We start from the raw sequence: 22,113 nt of genomic DNA, 5'->3' as shown, positions 1-22,113 counted from the left end.
TTTTCTCCAGGAAAATGGGCTATCAGATTGACCCAGATCCAGATCCACAGTGCATGTTCACTCCGTCGCTCCTTACAGCCACATGTTTATATTTTCCTCCCCATACTTTACAGTACTGTTCTTTAAACACATTGTAGCATTTACGAGTACCAAAGCATGCTCTGATTGTATATTTTCCATTTTTTAGTTAAATGTAGTATTCTTATGGCCTCAGGTGATCAAATTTAGGACTTGAGTTTACCTGGAGGTGACGACTTTTGTTAAATCTTTCTGACATACACAAATGTACATTCGTTTGAAAAAGGAATCTACAGAGTCTGAAAAGTCACAGAAACCGAATTGCCATTATTTATTTATTGAAAATCAAACCAATATCACAATGTATCCATAATTAAGCCCTTATCCCTACAACAGATCACACACATACACATATGTTGCAAGCAATGGTGAAGGATAAGAGGAAAGCCATGATACCTACATCATTTCTTTTCCATGAAAGGGCTACACACCATATTTGCAACTGTCTCACTTGGGCATATGCGGCAACTCAGCCATGGACAGACATAATAAGCTACAGAGGATATTCTACCGTTTCTGAGAAAGACAAAAATAATTAATTTTCCCTTGTTGGTTGCCAGGTGTGGTATACGTACATAGCTGACTGCACAAAGAGGGTGTGGTCTGGGTTGGGACTGAAGGGTTGTAATAGGGCAACTGCCAACATCGTCAGGTTATTTACCCCTGTATCCACAGTTTTATGCATTTTTTTTTTTATTTGCTTGTTTCCAAAAACAAATGATCATGCACAAATACAGAGATGTCTATATTTGAAATGTCTATTAAGATTTACTTCATTTGATATGTAAATTATTTATTTTTACTCTTCGCTTTGTACAGCCTTTTCAACATTTTGGATGTTTGTTCCTGTGTTACCAGGTTCTTCTCTGTGAAACCAAAATGTAGAAGTTGTGCAATAACTAGACAAATATGACAGAGATGAAAGAATTCCAGAAAATTCTTTGTAAAAATGTTTGTGTACATAATAGACAGCCTGCAGGTCACATACGGATAGTGATTTCCTCTGAGTTTTAGGCAAGATTGCTGTGTCGCCAGAGTCATGAAGAAATTCAAACATGTTCTGAAATATTTCATGTTTTTTTTCTCCTCTCCCACCTTCTCCCTGGCTGTACTTTCTGCAGTACCCAGTCAAGAGTTCATTGTAAATGGTATTGTATGAAATAATAATAAAAGAAAGATTACATTGAAGATATATGAAAAACATCATACCGGCGGTCTTTGTTATTGTTCGAAAAAACGGCATTTATTGGAATTCTGATATGTCACTATGCACTCTTCCCACAAGAAAGAGACTCAAGCTGTCCACATGGATATGTTTTCTTATATAGGTGGTTATTTATAATATTCACTGTCTGTATGAGAGGGAAAAAAATGAATTATGGCCTGCCTGCATCCCTTCAAAACAGCTAGTCAGTTTCTGCAGATATTTCCCGAAGAGCATGTTGCTAAGAGGAATTGAATTATGTTTTAATGATAGCACTTTACATTTGGATACTGTCCGTCTCAGCAGCAAAAGCCAACAGAAGATGACCGCCATAATGATGTTGACGAAAGTGGCAATGAAGTATCAGTGGAAGATAACACCGGTGAGGAAGAGGAGGATCATGAGCATGTTGTTAATGATGTGTAGGAGGATGATGGCGAGGCCGGGAATAGGCTACCACGCATGTGAAGGTAACAAGGATAATGGGATATGGCTGCCATGGTAATGGCATCACTACCAACACACACACACACACACACAAGGCATCTGCTCACCATCCGGCACATCCAAAAGGTATCTGCAGGCATGTTTACACACAGAGACACTAAACCCCCCCCACCCCCTAATAACACTAAGAGATGGGTTGTGCATGAGAGGCTCCCACACCTGCTTATTCCACACTGGCGATCGCCTTGTGTAATTTGCGGTCCTGCTCTATGCATAGCAAATGCAAACTCTACCATAGATCCAGCTACCCAACCCCCAACCCAACACTACCCCACAGCCATGTATCTCTTCCCTCTTCTTCATTTTATATAAATTGCCGGGTTAATCTAAATCTGACATTTGCAATCCTGCTCTCTGGCCCCCATTTCAATATCAGACCCACCAGCGAATGGCAATATGTCTTCCCATGATGGGGTGACTTAATTGCGGGGGGTTGGTGGGGTGGGGGTGGGGTGTCATGGGAACAGCATTATTGCGTAACGTCTGCCTGTCCTTCCAAGATAAGGCCACTGGATATTTTCTGCCGTGAAGGTTGGTCATGTGAGCAATTAAGTGCTCTTCCGTGGCGTTCCGCAGCTCTCCTCTCCTGAGTCTTGTCCTCCTCTCATTAAGCAGTGTTTCAGAGCCGGTGTTATACGGTAACTGGCTTTCATGTTAACTGGCTGGACTGTTTACTTTGCCTCTGGAGTTAACGTAACCGCCCCCTTCTCTTGCAGGTGTGTTCAGCTGATGATTTAGCCTCCGATACCTTCCGAAAGCCAGTTACCGTATAACACCGGAACCGGAGTACCCTAAATCACGTCACGGGCATTAGAACATTAAAGCCCTTTAATCCACGGGTGCACTGAGTGGCTTGTTTGACTGATATTTGTAGAAACTTTCACATACAATAAATCTAACGTGTCATCGCAGACATCTTCATGGCTTTAACCGTGTGGGTGTTATTTTTCCTGTCACTATACGGTGTGAACTATGAGGTAAAAGGCTGCTTTCGACGAGAGACTGAGTGAGAGGTAAAAAAAAAACATTCAGAGGCGAGAGCTGGTGTTCAGAGCTGGTATTCAAACACATCCACCACAAATGGCATTTAAATCAGAGACAAAGTTATTCAAACTGCTCTCGTTGACAAAAATGATCATTGGCTAATATTTGCATCTTCCCCTTCACCCAGCAAAAACAAACAAACGGCTGCCGATGCCACACATCTGTTTCCCTGGCGCTCTTTACCAGAAGGCTCTAGTGGTTAAATATCACATTGATATGCCTGTCAGGAGGCTACCGTGGCACTCAGACTAAAACTGTTTTTTTTTTTTTTTTTTTTTTTTGGGAAACACTATTAAAAGCATGGAGAGGTTTTCTACCGCCATAGGTGGTCTAAGATGCACTCTTCACCCACTGAATAAATAATGACACACTGCAGGTGTTGTGTTACCTGGCGGGGGTTCCCAGGTTCGGATCAAACGCAAACTCCACCAGCGCTGGTCTCCCCCCCCTGTGATCACAGCTCTCTGCTGGTCAGGAGCCACTGGCAGGTGAGGTGACTAATGGGGAAAAGATTGACCGGGACCTTATTGTGAGACCGGACACAATAATTACCAACTAGCGGTCAACTGATTGCCGTCACTCATTATTCCGGGTGGGAAAAAAATTCTGCTCCGTGCATTGATCTGCATTAGATTCTACAAGTTCAAATTTTAAAGGTTGATGATGCTATAGAAAAGGAGAGAAAAAGACTCTGCCTTAGCCTAACTAAGTCTGCCTAATTCCATTTAGGTTAGGCATTGAAAACAAGTTTTCTGCCAACTGCATTTTTTTTTTGGTCTGTTTGACAGAATATGCCCAAACACACACACAAACAAACCACCTTGTAGCCGACTGCACTGTATTTCTCCTCTCCCTTCATAGTGGGTACATACGCGGCGCCCCGCTGGCGCAGAGTTGGCAGACGGCTGTGTCGCTGCTCCGCTCCTCGTCTGATAGGATTTTTTCCCCCCAGACCTGGCAGCTGGCTGCGGTGACATATGCCACTGCCACAGCACTCCGAGACACCACCACCAAGCTCCAGAGGAGCACAAAACACGCTCACAAAAAAGCAGGCAGTTGTGAGGAGTAAAGACAGGAACTTTAGGGGCCCACACCATTCAAGCTCCTTTAGATTACTGCAGTTTGCCTCTAGATTGATGGAAACCGTGTAATTGTTATGCGTGCATGCGTGCGTGCATTTGTGTCTGAAAGGAAATGTAGGATCTAGCCATGGTTAACAGCCGTCAGAGGCTGTCTGCTCTAAACCTTCTACAATCCCACTGCTGATTATGTTGAAGATCTCTGCTTATAATAATAATAATAATAACAACAATAATAATAAGGCGCTTTATTTGTTTAGCACCTTTCATACACAGAATGCAGCTCAAAGTGCTTTACATTTGCTTGACACCTCCTTCCAGGGGCGTCGGACTAGGGGTAAATCCAGTACTGATTAGTAGGGCCCCAAGATTATAGATTAGTGAGGCCAGCATTAAATGACCTGCATATGTGGGGCTCACGAGCAAAAATGAAAACACTGTTATTTTCCATTGCACAGATGTGGCGTATAGGGGCACAGCACCATGGGGGTGCCAAAGAGATGGTAAAAAAAAAAATAATAATAATAAAATGGAAACACTGTTATTTTCCATTGCACAGACTGCATTGTGTTTAGTAGGCTACAATGCCCCCTGGACAGACACCTGCCCTACTGCCCTTACACTGACTGCATTGTCTTCTCAGCCTTCATCCAGAATGGTGCCATATTGACTGAGCATCTGTCTGGAGAAAATGATGGCCACTAGTTGCGCAACACTGACAAAGGTGCTGAAGAACTATGTGGACAATGCTGAAAAGCTAACCGGTCAGTTCCCACAAGTGCCATTAAGGCACTTAAATACATGTTCAAGTTCCTGAAAGACATTCACTTCCCCCAAACAGCTGCCTGATCTTCTGTGATGTAATAATTCACCACAATTGCCACACTGCAGTAGTGTAGTCCAGAGCCTTATAAATAGAGAGTTGCGATCTATCTATAAGGCTCTTGGTGTAGACTAGCCTATAGAACTGGAATGTCATGTCAACAATATGGCCACGACGGGGCGGCCAATAGGGAGTCTCGGGAGGGACTAATCTCAGCAATATGGTGTTGATGACTGATGACTTATGGTGTTGATGACTGATGACTTATGGTGTTGATGACTGATGACTTATTACAAATTGAACTATACCATAGCATTCTTAGAGCATATAGCAGGCAGTGTTGCATACTGTAGCATCTCATTCATCTTTTCATTTCATTTTCACTCTTGTTAATCTCCCTGGATTACGGATACTTGATCCCCGGATTGTCAGTCATCTTCTTCACATCACATGCCTTCCTCTCTGCTTCCAACAGCCTATTAAGGAGCCTAACACTATGATGCCCATTTAATACTGACTCATACACACTGTCCTTACAGACAATCTGCTGCTTGAAATAACAATGCAGACAACCCCAGCAGGTGGTCGAATGTGGCCTACCTTATGCCGTGTGTGTGCAGTCTCCATGCGTGCTTCATTTATGAGGCCGTGACGTGTGCATTCCGTCTGTTTGAGCAATTCTGGAGAAAACGGGAAGAGGTCAGTGACGTGTTCAGAACTATTTGTTTACTTGTTTACTTTGGAGTTGAGTACAGAAAGTGCCGGATTGAGCACGTCTTGTAGGATTCGAGCATGGCGTGACTGGTGCTGCGTGGCGGAGTGAGGGATGCCGCCCGACCTTCCCCAAGGACGGAGATAATTGTTGCGTGTTTGTCAGAGCGGAGCGGAGGGGGTACGTACGTGCGTACAGATGCGCGTGGAGGTTGGCGCCTGGAGCCTCACATGTATGTGTGACAAGCACTGATGAACGAGCATGTGTGCGTACGTTCTGCCGTTTATCTTCACTTCCGTTTAGCTTACTCTCTCTCTCTCTCTCTCTCTTGTGTGTCTCTATCCCCTCTTCTGCCCCTTGCCTTCTATTCAACAGTGCGGCGAGAGACAATAGGACTGTGGCAGGCAGGCAGCAGACTTCGATCTGCAGACAGCAGGAAAGTGTTTTGGGCTAAATTACCTCTCTCCCTCCCTCAGTCGATTCCTCCCTTTTCTGCCCTTTGTGACTCTCTATATAATATATTGTATTATCAGGGGGCCCCCATGTGAGTACTGGGCCCTTAGAATCATCCTACAACCCCCCCCCCCCCCCTTCCCCCAGCGGCGCCCCTGCTTCCATCTTCAAGAAGAGGTGGTGAGACTGAGGGAAGGATGCACATTTCATGTAAATCATGCTGGGTTGAAGAATAACAGAGATACAGTATGCAATATCTTAACCACACAACTTTCCCCACATATTTAATAACACTGGTATAATGTTAACATACTCTCTCACCAATATGATGTTTTGCTTCTGCAGTAGATTAAGGAGTCTAATTAGGTGTTGTTGCACAGGACTTGTTATTGTATATATAAAATATTGTATATATAAACTGTTATTGTATGGGTCGTTATCTTTCCAGCTATAGTCTGCCTGCCTGGAGGATTGACTGCAGATTACATCACAGTGGCAGATTACCATCTCTCATGTCTGTCTGCCTACCTAGTCTACTCTCACCATATGCAGCAGTAGATAATGTACTGCAATTTAATACAATTTACCCTCCAAAATCAATGTTGGCAACTTGACCAGTCTTTTGATGGTCGAGTCCTTCCCTTATTTCTAGAAAGAGAGTCACAACTTAATGTTTTAGGATTGCTATTACAAACTTGCAATGAACATAAACAGCTGGGGACAGATTTTGTGTGAGAGAGGTGCAAATTGCGTTGTGTTTTACTGCCACACTGCACTTGTCGAGTCATTTTAGTGGTGGGCAATTTAGAAAGAACTAGAATACAAATGAACGCTATGACTCACTTATATAACTCACATAAATATGCCTGCTGGCATGCCTTCTCTTTCAAGAAAACGGCAACAAGAATTACTCTCAGTGTAACTTGGATGTTGTATTCTGAAGATGCAATGAAATTCATCATCAAAGTAGTCCCCAGAGTCAAACCAATGTAAAACCTTACCGACACTAGACCAAAGACAATATAGCCTTTTCAAGCAAAAAATGCTGAAAACAACACAGTGTTGTTATTTTATCTAAAATAATCGTGCAACTTTTAGGTCTGTTCCTTTTGTGTGCGCTGGATGCTCATGTTTGTTTGTCATTAGTTCACTCTAAGTAGAGATCATTTAAAGAAGCCCTATGCAACAATTTTAGCAAAAATGACCTTGATTATGCAGGTTGAGGGTCGTTCTGATGGTCCTACAACACTTTTTGGGTCGTTTGGTGGGTGCCATCTTTAGGGGAAAGTCCGTAGGAGTCGATTGCCAAGTGTGCTCTGGAAATTCACAATTTCGTCGCCGTTTAAAAAAAAAAAAAAAAAAACAGTCCAGTCCATACAACAATACAATTTAGCGACTTCATCCCCAATGAACTCACTGTAACGTCGGCAAACTGGACTATGTGCTACGGACTCTGGGACAATGTATTCTGGGATACGGGGGAGAACTCTGGGGGTTGTTTGTGTGTGTTAATGCCTTTATTTACTGTTTTAATGTCCGTATTTTAGTGTAGCGTGTTACCCTTTTAGGTCTTCCTCGTGTGTGATCCTTTTTGTGTGGGGGGCTGCGTCCACCCTTGTATGTGCGTTTGACCTGCCTAGAGTGTGTGCTTTTCATGGCCTGCGTATCCATAGACATAATATACATAGACGCCGCATCGACCGCTGCTCCCTACTAGCGCTGACGAGATTTGGAGCCGCCATCTTGGACCGGTCATCCACTCCACTCAGTGTAATCTGTTTGGCCGGTGCAATGAGCTGTCAGCACACTTAATTAATCATATCTCACTGAATACCGAACAGATTTTCACGCGTTTTTTTTTGCTGCAAAGGTCATACATGTAGCTATGATACAGGCCACATTGTTCGAAAATACAAAATACAACCAATAGTACGGTAATGTTAAATCTTACTTGTGAAAAGTAAATCCCCCTGAGTATGGTCCGCCGATTTGAGCAGGAACATGCTGCACAGTGCTGTCATCTTGTGTTTTCTGCTGCAACGCAATGAGGAGTATGACAGGTCCAAGATGGCGGCCGCATTTCTTGTTTCCAGCAGCCAATGCGGCGTCTATGTATATTATGTCTATGTGCGTATCTACTCCTGTTTCTGAATGCTAGGCACTGAACGCGGCCTCTGCACCTAGCTGCAGCAACGAATCCGTTACATCACTATGGCAAGTGTCTTCATTTTGAAATGTAATGGTCTTAGTTTCATTATGAAGACGTGAGTTCTGGGTGGATTTGGGCATGCTTCAGACTCGTGGTGTGAGCGGCGCCGGAGCGAAATTGAAGCGGAACAGAGCGGCCGCTCCGGTCTCTGAATTAAAAAGCGCTCCGCGCTCCAACAAAATTCCATCCGCTCCGCTCCTCGCTCGCTCGCACTCCGCTCACTAGCTCTGGGGGAGCTATGTCGTGAAAAATGCGAGCCCAAATCAGGCGAAAACCCAGAAACAGCGAAGGAATAACCAGACTTGCATAGGGCTTCTTTAATGGGCTTCATGCCATTTAGTCAAGTTCAGATTTCAGTATGAACATATAACTGTTTTTAACTGTGCTTCATGGATAGTCTACTCTACTGTGACTGAAATGTCACCTCCAACAACCAGCTGATGAATTCCATTCAGCAGAATCTGTCCCTAATGTTTTCCTAAAGTGCTCCCAAATGCATTTTCAGTGAAACAACTGCATAAAAGGTTTGAATCACCTCAGTGCTCCATTATGGGTGTTGCATACAACATCATAGTAAATCACTGTAACTAATACAGGGGTTTTTATCTGGCATCAATTATTAGACTTGACCCATGTGTTCCATGATGGGACAAGATAATACATCTCATCTGATAGTTTACCATAAATTATCTAGTACAATTGAGGATATCAGTGAGAATTTATTATCATGCATATAGACTTAACTCCTAGGTACTGCAACTGGTGAGAGAGAGAGAGAGAGAGAGAGTGCATGTGTGTGTGTGTGTGTGTGTGTGAGAGAGAGAGAGAGAGAAAAGGCAGCCGTATCTGTATTGAAATAGGTGAACAACAGCACTGTGGCTGAGCTGGAGCATTAATGATCTTGTTTGTACTGAAAGGTCATGGATCACACTGTGTGGTGCTGATACGCACTGTCAAAAATTGACTCCCACAAAAAAAGGCGTCAATCAGGAGGCCTCCCCCACCTTACCCTGTGTAGACATGCGTCTCCAGCACCAACACCAGCACCCTGATGATTACCTCATAAGCAATGTCATTTGTCATTAAACACATTTCATACATATATCATTTACATACACGTACATACAATCAGTCAACAACATGCAGCATGTACCAGCTTGGTGTTGTCGTCATGTCAGACAGAAAACGGTGGTCTCTCGAAGACGGAGAACACCTACCTGGTGCCAATATTCACCACAAGGATATGACATCATCTAAAGACAGCAGCTGTTCAGTTTCCAGATATATTAATAGTCTCTCAAATATTTCAGTCAGTGACACACAAACTAACAAATCACATCAATTTCATGCCCAAATATCAGACCATGACATGTATCTAGTGGGGAAAATGGAATCCCTTACCTCCAGGATAAAGAAGAAAGACTCTCTCTCTCTTTGACACTGTGTTAATCTGAAACCATTTACCACTTCCACTCCTGAGATGGCCAACTCTGGAAGAGCAGGTAAAAGGACGCACAAACAGCGGGAGCGAAAAGCGATTTGTCAGAACAACCTCGAGGACTACAGGCACTAATAGAGAAAGTCAGTGCCATTTAATCGCTGTCAAAGCCAACAAGCTTCAAAATGCCACCTATCATTTGCATATAGATGATATGTTGGAGGGGGTGTTGCAGTAGGGCTTTTTTTTTTCAGGTCAATTCATCTGAGCTACTTATCCTGGACTTATGACTGACATGAAGCACAATCATCTGGACGAGTCCCCCCCCCCCTTCCTCTCTGTCTCTATCTCCCGCCCCCTCTCTATCCTTCTCTCTCTCCCTCCTTCTTACTCTCTCTCTCTCTCTGTGTTTCCCTCTGTCCTGGTTTCTCATCATTACCCCCAGATGAGGCCATGTTTCTTTTTTGTAAGGGAGGCTCTGGAAAGGAGCTAATTGCATGTGAGTGTTTTTCCTTTCTTTGTATCCTGTCTCACACACACAGCAGGTTAGGCTACTACTTCAATGGTGAGAGAGAAAATCTTTTGGAGTTGCTATGGAGACCGCACTATTGTGATAATTCCAGGGTGCAGTGTGGTGTCGGCGCTGCATTATTTATTTATTTGAATTTATTTATGTATTTATTTGTTATAACTTCTGAATAGTGGTTATATTACAGGAGTAAAAGTTTCTTTTAACCATCATGCAAAGGCTAAACTGAAGCCCTTGCTCCTGTGGTGTGCTTTAAAGCTGGCTTTATCCATGGCTCTCTTAGTGAACCACCCTGACTGTTGACAAATTACCCCAAGGCAGTGCTACAATGAGTGTGACATTAGCCTGTGCTTTGGGTGTCAAAAAACAATATGGAGAAGGAAGCAGGCTCTTTCAGGTGTTAAATAAGAACAATCTATCTTACTTATGAGACAGTTTTGTGCCCAACGATAACTGCACTTGCTCACAGGGAACATAATGCCGCCACCAAGGTGAAATTTCAATGCACCTGCTTTCAAATCTCCTTTTAAATGCTTTCCCCCAACGGAAGATTGGTTGGTTAGACCTGCTGCTGTGTCTGAGGTTCAGGAAGCAAAATATATGTCTACCCAAATAATGGCTTCAGAAGGAGCAGTGCAATTTTGTACCATACATTTAACCATAGCATAGAGCATTGGGGCCCAAGCCCTGTAAGAGTATTAAAGTTTTCTTCTACAAATCTTCCTATCATTCACATAGGCTATTGGTGGACTTCAGGGTCTGCTTGACTAAAAAAAAACAAAAAAAAACATAGAAGTTCTGGGAGAGATGTTATGCTATTTTTCCAAAAACAGTCTTTACAAAAAATAACGTCAGTGTTTCTTAAGTACAATGCAGTTTCATATCCAAAATACTGCATTTCTGCAGTAAAGTGCAGTGCAATGCAATTTATTTAAATGTCAACAATATTAGGCTACATTTCTGCACATGAACTGCAAGGAATTCGCCAAAAAACTGTTGTTGTCTTTTTTCTTTTTGGTCAAGTTTTGAAACCCCAAAACGAGTTGCCCTACTTTTTATTGTGAGGAAGGTGCTTTGGCACCAATAACTCAGCGTTTTCAGAGTAGAGCAGGGCCGTAGTCACCATAGACATTGAGGGGGACGTGTCCCCCCCCTCTATCTGGAGGAGTGGGGGGGGGGGTCATCTCTGCCCAGGGGTTCATAACCCATCCATGCCATGCCTATGTCCGTCAAAAGTTTGGAATACCCTAATTGACTAACTTAACTAACAACTTGTTTGTGATTTTTAATAATAATTTTTGCATGGTAGGAAATGTATTGAAATTCTGTTTGGGGGTCCCTCAGACCCCACCACAGATTTGGTCCCCCCAATGTTGACTACAGCCTTGGAGTAGAGCTAAGATATTCTCTTAATTGTGATATTTTTATATTTTTCAGACATAGCTGCTTTGCCTCTGTTTTCATGTTTTGTCTACAATAAACTGATCTGAACAGAGATTTATGAATCAGTGAAATTAAGCAACATATAGGCCCACACTGTAGCCTATAACTGTCGTTTTAATCACGTTACGTTGATGCACTTACTTTGCTGCCACCTAATGGCCAAGGATGGTCAAGAGTATGCACACGAGGAGGGACCAACACAGGTGAGTTTGGAAGACTGATCAAATGGCTGGCCATTGGTGTGTTTAGTTAATTGAAACACAACTAAAGACAACATGTGTGAAACAAATACCGATACCCCTGTTTCTTTTTTTACATAAATATATCTTGTCACGAGTTCTAAATATTGCAGGAAACAATGAATCACCATATTGTAGGCTACAGTTAGTTCCCTGTATCACTGCGGCTGCTGTTTCCACTTTTGCGACAGCGGTGGCGCGCTGGAAGCGCACGTTCTCTCCGCATAGTTGCGGAACAGCAAGTTAGAACAAAACCAAACGTCTCACTTCCGAATGTTTATCCCTGGTCAAACACGCCCTTTTTCTTGGAGACGGAGCGGATCTGGAACTGTGCGTGTTAATGGGACCAAGCTACGTTTAAGTCTTAAAACTGAAACAGAGTAGGCTAGTAAATGCCGTTAGAACGCTGCTTAAGTGAGAACAAATAACTGGATTTGAAGCGGAACCTTTTTTTCTTATGTTGGAACGACTAGGCTATTGGCCGACTTGTAAATACTTGCTACCGGGAGTTTGCGCACCCAGCCGTATGGTGAGGGAATTCCAGTAGTCGCTGGTTCTCCTGACACCAACTTGGCACTCAGTAAACTGGTGACCCACCGGAGGGCTTGAGATGACAGCCAACGAAAGAGGCATCCGCGCGCTCAGGGAGCTTCTGCTAAAGCCCGGGAATCAGGCCTGCGCTGACTGCGGTGTGCCCGGTGAGTCCATCGAGAGTCACTCCTAGAACAAATGGTGACCAGTAGGATACAACTAGAGAACTCTCATCACTTACTGTATAATTTTGAGCTTCCAACAGTTCTCAATAAACAATACAATGACAAAATAATGAGCGATGTTGTAGGCTACTTGAGTTGCGTGCTCCCCATCATGGTGTTGGCAGAGGTTTAAATGTGATCGGAATGTTTTAATATGTAGCCTAAAAGATGTGAATATCTTGTATGTAAAAGAACACATTTTGGTGTCATCAATGGCACGATGGAATATATAATTCTATTGATGACATTGATCGTGGCGTGAAGCAATAGATTGAGCATTAGTGCAAATGGAAAAGGTAAAGAATGGCATGGTTGAGCCCTTTAGAGAGATACAGATGTAAGCAAGTGCAGGCATGTTTAGAGAGCAGAGGGCTCTAAAATTACAACACAAGGGGTGTGTCTCAAAAAACTAATCTTCCTACTTTTCCACTATTGCATAATTTGGGTGAGCAGACTGCTTTGACCACTGGACTAATACTAGCCTACCACAGACTAGCCTACTACGTAGGTTTTGTAGGCCTATTCAAATGCACCAGACAATGCTGTGTTTGTTTTGTTGATTGAACATCTTGAAAATGCTCTCTCCCTCTCTCTCTCTCTCTATCTCTCTCTCTCGCTCTCCCATCCACAACCCCCCAACTCCCCACTCTTATAATCATTCAAGGTCATGAATTATGTGTTTGAAAATATTGAACATATATGGCGCGATTAGATTAATCATATGCATTATCATTACTCTTAATGCTTCACATCTTGAAATCCTTGATGAAGCACCCGTAAAATCGTCACACCGATTTTGACATGCCATTAAACTGGAACACAACCGAGTAATTAGCATAATTCAATTAATGCAGATGTTGCCAGCGGATTATTATGCTTTGGTTGTCTGGATATTTGTCAAGTAGCCTACCGTGAAAAGTTGTGATTAGGCAATAAAAAGGGTTAAATAATCATCTTTTTACCAGACATACGTCCCCTTAAAGCGATGGTTCGGAGTAATTTCACCCGAGGGTCCTTTGCACCATGACCCCGAGCCAAACACCCGCCCAGAACCTGTTTTCCCTTGGTCGAACCCTGGTCGAGTAGCGCTGTCAGAAACTAATGACGTTCTGCAGTCGTAATGGTACCAACTTTTATCTCGTAAATTACCCCACTAATAATGCCCTGAATGGTATTGAAAAGTTTGTAAATACACCAGGAGTTTATTTAAATAAGACTTGCCTGATGGATGCTACTATCTGCTACTATACCGCTGCGTCGACGTTACTTCCGTGATTTGGGAAAGTCCTGGCAGGAAGCATGCATAAGGATGTAGATCCAGGAATGCACTAATATTTTGTTCGTAGTACCAGTTTGCAACAATTATTATTTAACACTAAGTTGTAAACACTTCGGAAAAAATTATTAAAAACTGGATATCAAAATATATGAGTCAAGTGTTGCAACCAGGAAATTAGTTCAAAATGAGTATTTCCTTGTGTTGCCTGACACATTATTTCACAACAGAGACTAACACTTTTATGATAGCAGACCCTTCATATAAAATGGGGAGGTGACTTCAAAAAGTTATCAGAAAACTTTTTTTTAAAATGCTGTTGTAAACAATCTTAAGACTAGAATTATGTCCACTGCATTCCACATTGCTCACTTTGTTTGCCTGATGTTTTAGCTTCTTGCCTCTCACAATTTGCCAGCTGGATGGCAGTCAGCAAACAGCCAGTGCAGAGTGGCCTGGTTGGATTGCATAGGAACAAACAACGCTTATCAGTATTGACACATATGCAGTAAACCAGTCATATCTGTGTGTGGCTCATATCACACTCAGATATCATTAGATAGTGGCTTCATACTACATTGGACCTTTGCACCAAGGCCAAGGGCAGACTTCAGACTTATGGTTACCTGCTTGGCTGGCAGTGCGTGGGTGTGTCAGACCTGTGCAAACAATGGCGCTCCTTCACAGAGAATTCTTGTGTGTGTGTGCTGTGTGTGTGTGTGTGCTGTGTGTGTGTGCTGTGTGTGTGGGGGGTGGGGGTCAGAGATACATGAGAATGGTAAGAGAAGGCCAATGTGTTTGAAAATCATAGGTTGGAAGTCTCCGGCTTAGAATTGAAATGAGAGGCAGCATTGTGATGAAAAGATGAAAGAGGATGCACATCGGCTGTTCATGAGCTGTGCATGTCGGGGCTCGCGGCATGCTAACACACGTTCTTAGTCACTCGCTCAATCCCCCTCTCAGACTCACGTCTTCGGTACTCACCCGGCACGTGTGTGGCCCAGCTGTGGCCCAGCTGTGGCCCTGTAAGTAGAGCCAAGTGCTAGCGTATGGGTTTGACAGCCTGACAACATCTCCCGTACTGTTAAAAGTCTATATGCACTATCATAAATAGACCTGCAGGTTGGACACTTATACATTAGCCTACCATACTGTATCACCAGACTGTTAAAAGTCTATATTCACTATCATAAATAGACCTGCAGGTTGGACACCTATACATTAGCCTACCATACTGTATCCCCAGACTGTTAAAAGTCTATGTGCACTATCATAAATAATTACCAGTAGTAAATAAAAAGCATCTGCAAACAGACTAAATGTGAATGTGCAGTAGTATAGTATATATAGTGCAGTATGTCTCCGTGGCACACATAGAAAAGGCAGCGCTGTGCTATCTATAGCACTTTAAGAATTGCATCGCCGGTTCGAGTCCGGCCTGATGCACCGGCCGCCGTTATTTTTCGGGGCAGCTGTGGCCCACTGGTTACCTTGTGGACTTGTAACCGGAGGGTTGTCGGTTCGAGCCCCGACCAGTGGGCCGCGGCTGAAGTGCCCTTGAGCAAGGCACCTAACCCCTCGCTGCTCCCCGAGCGCCGCCGTTGTAGCAGGCAGCTCACTGCGCCGGGATTAGTGTGTGCTTCACCTCACTGTGTGTTCACTGTGTGCTGTTTGTGTTTCACTAATTCACCGATTGGGTTAAATGCAGAGATCAAATTTCCCTCAACGGGATCAAAAAAGTGTATATACTATACGTATGTAAATGTAGTCTCTATTTCTCTCTCTAACTGTCTCCATAGACACCCTTATCACTGTGTATGATCTTCATCAACTGTTGTGTGCTGCAGATGGAGATGCACTCAACATACGCCACGGTGAAAAACAAGCAGCTGAATGATTGACTGAATGATGGAGCGCGGCGGCTCTGTGTGTGGTCAGAGCAACAACACCACTAAACTTTCACCCATTGAGCCTGATACTAGCCGAAGTCGAGGCAAGAGATCCACTATCAATTGAGATGTACTGCTCTCAGAAGTTGATGGTTGTCAGAGCTCTTATTTGATAGTCCGTTGAGATGAACTTTGCTCTGCAGGGTAGAATTACATCCATTCAGGTGGTGGATCTTTTATGTTCAGTGATCCATGGCAATGTACCATTATTTTAGCATTATGCCTGTCGCCTGGCTCCTCAGGCGACCTGTCACCTGGTTAGTGAACCCAACCCATAGCTTTGTTGTCAGCAGTTGTTCAACCAGATAAGCTTAACGAACAGAACTTACGATAGGGCCATCAGGTAGACATAGGTTAGAGACATTATTACCACAGACATGATGGCATGATAAGAATGGAGGTAAAAGGCCGCACTTTGCATACTAAAAAGTGTATTGCATTTATGGTATTATATTTTTGTATGCAAAGTGCAGTCTTTTTTCTTTATTCTTTATTTTCAGTTATAAGTTTGGCCCTGCACTCTCAGTGACAAAAAATTGAAGACTGAGTGAAGCCTGCTCCAACCTCCACATTTCTCTGAGACATTATAGCATATCATATGTACCACAGACAAGGGTTTTCGGATTCCATATCTGTTGTGGAAACAGTAGCTTTCTTTCCACGTTGAAACAATCATTTAAAGAGCATTAGCCTTTATCAGCCTTGCTTACTTTAGCCACAAGACAAGGAACTAATAAGCTATTTCCTCTCGTAATTCTGACCTTGCTGTGGCTCAAAGGGCTACAGTTCTTGCAGAGTAATAACACTTCCCTCTTCTTCTTAATTTTATAAACGTCAAAAGCACTCTTGCGGTGTAAGGCAGGAAAATACCTAGTGACGAGAGAGCATAACGTTTCCCTTCCTCTTTTGCTGTGCAAGTCTGTTGAGTGGTGATCAGATTTCTTCCAGCGGCTTGTCGGTTGCTCACAGCTGTCTCTGACCCCGCTGTGTAACTCAGTGACATACCGCCCGCCACACACCTGCAGGGAGATTGCGCATGTGCTTATTTACCTGTTTGTACCAAATTATGGGGTTCATTCAGTTTGACAATGTTTTGCCATAACACGCATTAAGAAGTGTGAAAGTTAGATTAATTATTTTAAACCCCCAGTGTTGTGTCGAGAGAGTGTGTGTGGGAGAGAGAGAGAGAGAGAGAGAGAGAGAGAGAGAGAGAGAGAGAGAGAACTCAAAGAAGTCATTTGTAGACTGTCCTGCCGTGGCTTGGACCAAGCCATCAACATTTCAAGTCAACACATCATCACTTCAGAAGTGCGGAAGGCTGTTGAGCTAAAATATCAAGCACCTTTCTCCAGAATTGTGGACGGCATCTCTAAGCCTTTGTCTGAGTAAATTATCCTTCTCTCTAATCTAGAAATTATTTTGTTTTCATTTCTCCCACACTCCCCAGGTCCAGAATGGGGCTCCTGTTCATTGGGTGTCTTCATCTGCCTGGGCTGCTCTGGGATCCACCGGAACATTCCGGACATCGGGAAAGTCAAGTCCCTCACGCTGTCCCGCTGGGAAGACTCGGAAGTGCAGGTGAGTCGTACAGACGGCATTCTGAGGTAGACATTTTGAGCTCACTTGCATCCATAGAGTGTCTTTTTCACCATGTCAAGGTGTGGAAGGACATTTTGCTTTGTCAGGATTATATTCCTCTCACTTGGTTTGTGCAGAACCATCTTTTTTCGATCCCGGTCATGTTCAGCATGTCCCCAAATGCAAGCTTAAGTGGCACAAAGCTGACCTTTCTTTCCTGAAATTTTTCTTTTTGTCGCTCCGTACTGTGTTAGTATTGAGTGAAAAACTGATGAATTCCCAGATGATTTCCTGTCTTCATAACTTGTATATGGCTGTATATTTTATAGAAGAATATCAAAGTAATGAAACTGGATATGATATACGGGTATTAGCCTAACTACTGCTTGCATCTGGGACTACTTACTTGGTACCAAAATACCAAAACAAAATACTATCAATTTTAATTTTATGCACGTGCCGTCTAGACCTTATGCGACTATCAGAACTATAATTGAATAGTGTTGAATAGTTGGAATAAGCTGGTGTGTTGATATCTGACCTATGTCTGACCTGCTACACGCAGACACATAACCGTTTGGTACTGCTCCTTTTCCTCAGTTCATGGCAGAGAATGGAAATGCAGTGGCCAGGAGCCGCTATGAGGCAGCGGTGCCGGTGTACTACTACAAACCTACTCACAAAGACTGCCAGTAAGCCACCACTCTCACCGCCATGATGATGTGCGTGTCACGCCTGAGACAAAGGTTGAGGCGTTCAAATGCAATGAACTTCAAAACACTTTGGACTATGTGTTTTTGAAGGAGCTTTTACCGTTTGAACCCTAATAATCCACTTCTGAAATACTGTCATTGTTCTTCCTAACAGCTCAAAAATCATTATCCACTTGAAATTAGCATGTGTGCCTCCTCTTTGCCTTTCTAATATTCCTTCTCCGCACCAAATGCTACTCTCCCCACATTCATATGACTGCATCAATTCATATATCGGTATTAGCTCAGGGAAAATCCATGAAGAGTAGTAATTTCTGCATGCTAGCTTTGAGCAGGCCTGCTGTCCATAACTCATAGTTGAAGTCTTATGACCTGAATAGGGAACTGCAATAGTGTCTCTCTACAGTGACCCCTGTGTGAACTGGTAGAGGTATGTATATTAATGTAGTTGAAACAGTGCGTTGTGGGTGGAATAAACAGGTCTGTGTGCTCTTCACTTCCCCTTCTGGGCCAAATGTAACTCTAGTGGTCAGAGGGTTCATTATTCATCTCTCTGTTTCTATCTCTGTTTCTCTTCTCAGTCTCTCTCTCTCTCTCCCTCTCTCTTCTCTCTGTCTGTCTGTCTCTTTCTACTGTTCTCTCTCTCTCTGTCTGTCTCTCTTTCCAGCTCTCTCTCTCTCTCTCAATTCAATTCAAATCAAGCATGACTGTAGGCATGCTGTTGCCAAAGCTCAAATACAACAATTTGTACAATAACCTCTCTGTCTGTCTGTCTTTCTCTTTCTCTCTCTCTCTCTCTCTCTCTCTCTCTCTCTCTCTCTCTCTCTCTCTCTCTCTCTGTATGTTCTGCATGTGTATGTGTGTGCGCTCCTGTCTAGCTCCTCTTATATTAAAATACACAAACTGCATATCATACATATCAGCCTCTGTAGTCTCAAGGAAGGAGTGAGATGAATAGTTTTCCCCCAGCAGTCTTCCTGTTCTCACCCGCCCCCCCCCCCCCCAGTGTGCATCAGTGGATATATGCCTCTGTGTATGTGCACTTAAATGCTTGTGTGATAAAAGTAGGTTAAAAAAACATGTCGGAGATACAGTGTTTCAGTTATCTAGGTCACAATACACTAACTAAGGGGCCTTCAGTTATTTCTATCAGTCGGAATAAGTACGAAGAAGAACTCCCCCCCAGTAGAGGCATGTCATGTAGAGCGCATCTGCAGATAAACATCTGCAACATAAGCATCTGCAGTCATTTTTATACAACACATTAGTCAGCTTCAACTCACACTGCTCTTCTATGTGCATCACAGTGCAGTACACGGATTTGGCAAGGATTGGACCTCCACGTATGTTACATACTGCACAAGGCAAAATAATGAGGGTATGATTTCACTACAGTACAAGAAGCTTTTGGTTACAGTAAAAGAACATGCTCATGTTAAAGATCATTTGACTAGTTACTATACTATATTTAAGCAACATTGCACTAGGGTTGGTGAAGAATATACCCACGGCTATGGTTCAGGTGAGGGTAGGGTTGGTGTACTAAGGATAGTATATACGTATAAGTGTATATACCCTTTTGATCCCGTGAGGGAAATTTGGTCTCTGCATTTATCCCAATCCGTGAATTAGTGAAACACACTCAGCACACAGTGAGGTGAAGCACACACTAATCCCAGTGCAGTGAGCTGCCTGCTACAACAGCGGCGCTCGGGGAGCAGTGCCTTGCTCAAGGGCCACTTTAGCCATTCCTACTGGTCGGGGTTCGAACCGGCAACCCTCCGGTTACAAGTCCGAAACGCTAACCAGTAGGCCACGGCTGCCCCTATGGTTCAGGTGAGGGTAGTGTTGGTGAAGGATATACCCACGGCTATGGTTCAGGTGAGGGTAGGATTGGCGAAGGATATACCCACGGCTATGGTTCAGGTAAGGGTAGTGTTGGTGAAGGATATACCCACGGCTATGGTTCAGGTAAAGGGAGCAAGCAGGGATGTCCTGAGATTGATCTACTCGTGGAATGTCATCAGTAATTAATAAATGGTTGGACAGGATCTCACTGTTATAATGGAGTTTGTCGCCTCACTGGGGTTTGTGTATAGTCAGTGCTACTTAGAATTACAATATTTGAAGCAACACCCGCTTATAGTGACACACTTATCACTTATTTAGAATTGAGATGTGTGTGGGTGTGTGTGTGTGTGTGTGTGTGTGTGTGTGGGTGTGTGTGTGGGTGTGTGCGTGCATCAGGGATAGTTAGTGATGATGAAGCACATTGCATGCTGCTGATTCATAACTTGTGTTGCTCACTCATGTCTCAGCATGCCCCCCAATCAACAATCTCGTGCCATGCCATCTTCATTGTATTGCTTCTTATTTCTGTCTAGACACTTCACTTTCACACACACACACACACACACACACACACACACACACACACACTTCTTTCGTAGATTGGCGTTAAGTATAGTGGTGGCTGATTGCTGTGTGTGTGTGTGTGTGTGTGTGTGTGTGTGTTTGTGTATGTGTGCGTGTGCGCGTGTGCTCTCTCGGGAAAGCTTGAGTGTTTATCGGGCGGCGTTAATGAGAGCCGTGGCCTGCCGGTACTTAGCCGAATGATAATGGCCTCTCCAGCTCGGGGTGTTTGGCAAAGGACTCCTCCGGTCCTCCTCACCTCTCCCCTCCCCTCCTCGCTCCGCTCCTCAACGCTCCTCTGCTTCTGCAGGTTCAAGTGTACCTCGGGAGGTCGGCACCCCTCTGCAATTACGGGGCTCCATCTTCTTTGGCGCGGCGCTTTCTTGATGACTGTCTTTCTCCCCCAAGTGTTTTTAAGCTTTGGCCCCCCATCCCTTTTTGCATATATTATTTTAGTTTATTGTAATTCGGTTATTAGACTTTTGGTCTGTTCTCTCACTCTCTCTCTATATATTTTTCTCTGTCTCTTTCTATCTCTATCTCTCTTTCTCTATCTCTCTCTCTATATATATATCTGTCTTTCTCTCTATCTCTCTCTCTGTCTCTGTTTGTCCATGTGTCTGTCTGTTGCTTTGTCTGTCTGCGTGTCTGTCCATCCGTCGCTTCACTCCTTGGAGACGAGATATGCGAGCCATCGGCACTTACCAGAGCCGCGCTAAACTGACATGTTTTCAACTCACGGGATCCTGAAAGGGGGAAAAAGAGGAAGAAAAGAGTGGAAGAAATGGTTTGGGTGAAGGGATGGAGCAGGCAGGCAAAGGAATGACTAGAGCCTGACCCTCAACTCCGCAGGCTCCCTCTGGGGAAGCGGCCGAAGACAGATGGCTTGTTAGGGCTCCTCTTTGAACGAACAAAGGGTCCAATTAGAAACCGCTTACAGTGGGGAGAGACCTGGGCGAGTCCACAGAGTAGTGCTCCACTGATCTCAGCACAGAGCGACGCGACACGAGCCACCGGGAGGGAAGGAGGGAGGGAGGAAGCTGTCAGTCAGGTGGCATGTGTCTTGTCGTTTGTCCAACAACCCTGTTCAGTGTTCAATTCGCTGGTGATCATTTTTGGAGAGCACTTCCTGTGAGAGGCTGTTGTAAAGCTGTCCTAGAAGTGCTTTGGGGGTTTTTCTTGTGTTTTGGCTTGCCGGTGTGTAATTCATCTGGCGCTCTGCTAGCACACATTCACTCACTGCTTTCATTTGAGGTCTGGAGACACTCCATCGGATCCAAATTGGGCAGCGGGTGTAGCTAATGAGCGCCAGTTGACACTGTATGGAAAATTATTGGATTTGCTGGGCGCTCACAGAGAGAGGCCATTTTTTAAATCAGTCTTACCTTGCCATGTGAGGACACAGCCCCCCCCCCAAAAGAAAAACAGCATATATTACACCTCTCTCCAAATCTAAATGTAGTGTTTGCCTACCACTTATTTTTCTATACCTCGACTAAACCCACAGATTATTAAATTGCAGTGTAAGGAGTCTAGGGACAGAATGCATGGAAAGAACAATCTGCGCTGAGTATTTGAAGAATTCCTGAAAATGAAGATATCATTTAACAGTGTCTAGCTAATGAATTCAATGACTTCCTTTTTTTCTTGTCTTACCAACATCTCCATCTTT

General features: G+C 43.8%; 1 protein-coding gene across 1 annotated transcript in view; it reads left to right on the top strand.

Moving 5' to 3' along the window:
• Positions 1 to 12,010: 12,010 nt before the first annotated feature.
• zgc:92360 (uncharacterized protein LOC436988 homolog) overlaps positions 12,011 to 22,113 on the top strand; it is a 17,809-nt gene continuing 7,706 nt past the window's right edge. Inside the window, exons 1-3 of the mRNA XM_042103570.1 lie at positions 12,011 to 12,456; positions 17,186 to 17,316; positions 17,917 to 18,008. Coding sequence (XP_041959504.1) covers positions 12,369 to 12,456; positions 17,186 to 17,316; positions 17,917 to 18,008 — 311 coding nt within the window. The 5' untranslated portion in view covers positions 12,011 to 12,368. The remainder of the gene's footprint in view (positions 12,457 to 17,185; positions 17,317 to 17,916; positions 18,009 to 22,113) is intronic.

The sequence above is a fragment of the Alosa sapidissima genome, chromosome 9 (genome assembly GCF_018492685.1).
Source record: "Alosa sapidissima isolate fAloSap1 chromosome 9, fAloSap1.pri, whole genome shotgun sequence".
Taxonomy (NCBI): domain Eukaryota; kingdom Metazoa; phylum Chordata; class Actinopteri; order Clupeiformes; family Clupeidae; genus Alosa; species Alosa sapidissima.
Note: the sequence above shows the minus strand (reverse complement) of the source record. Positions and strands in the feature narration are given on the sequence as shown.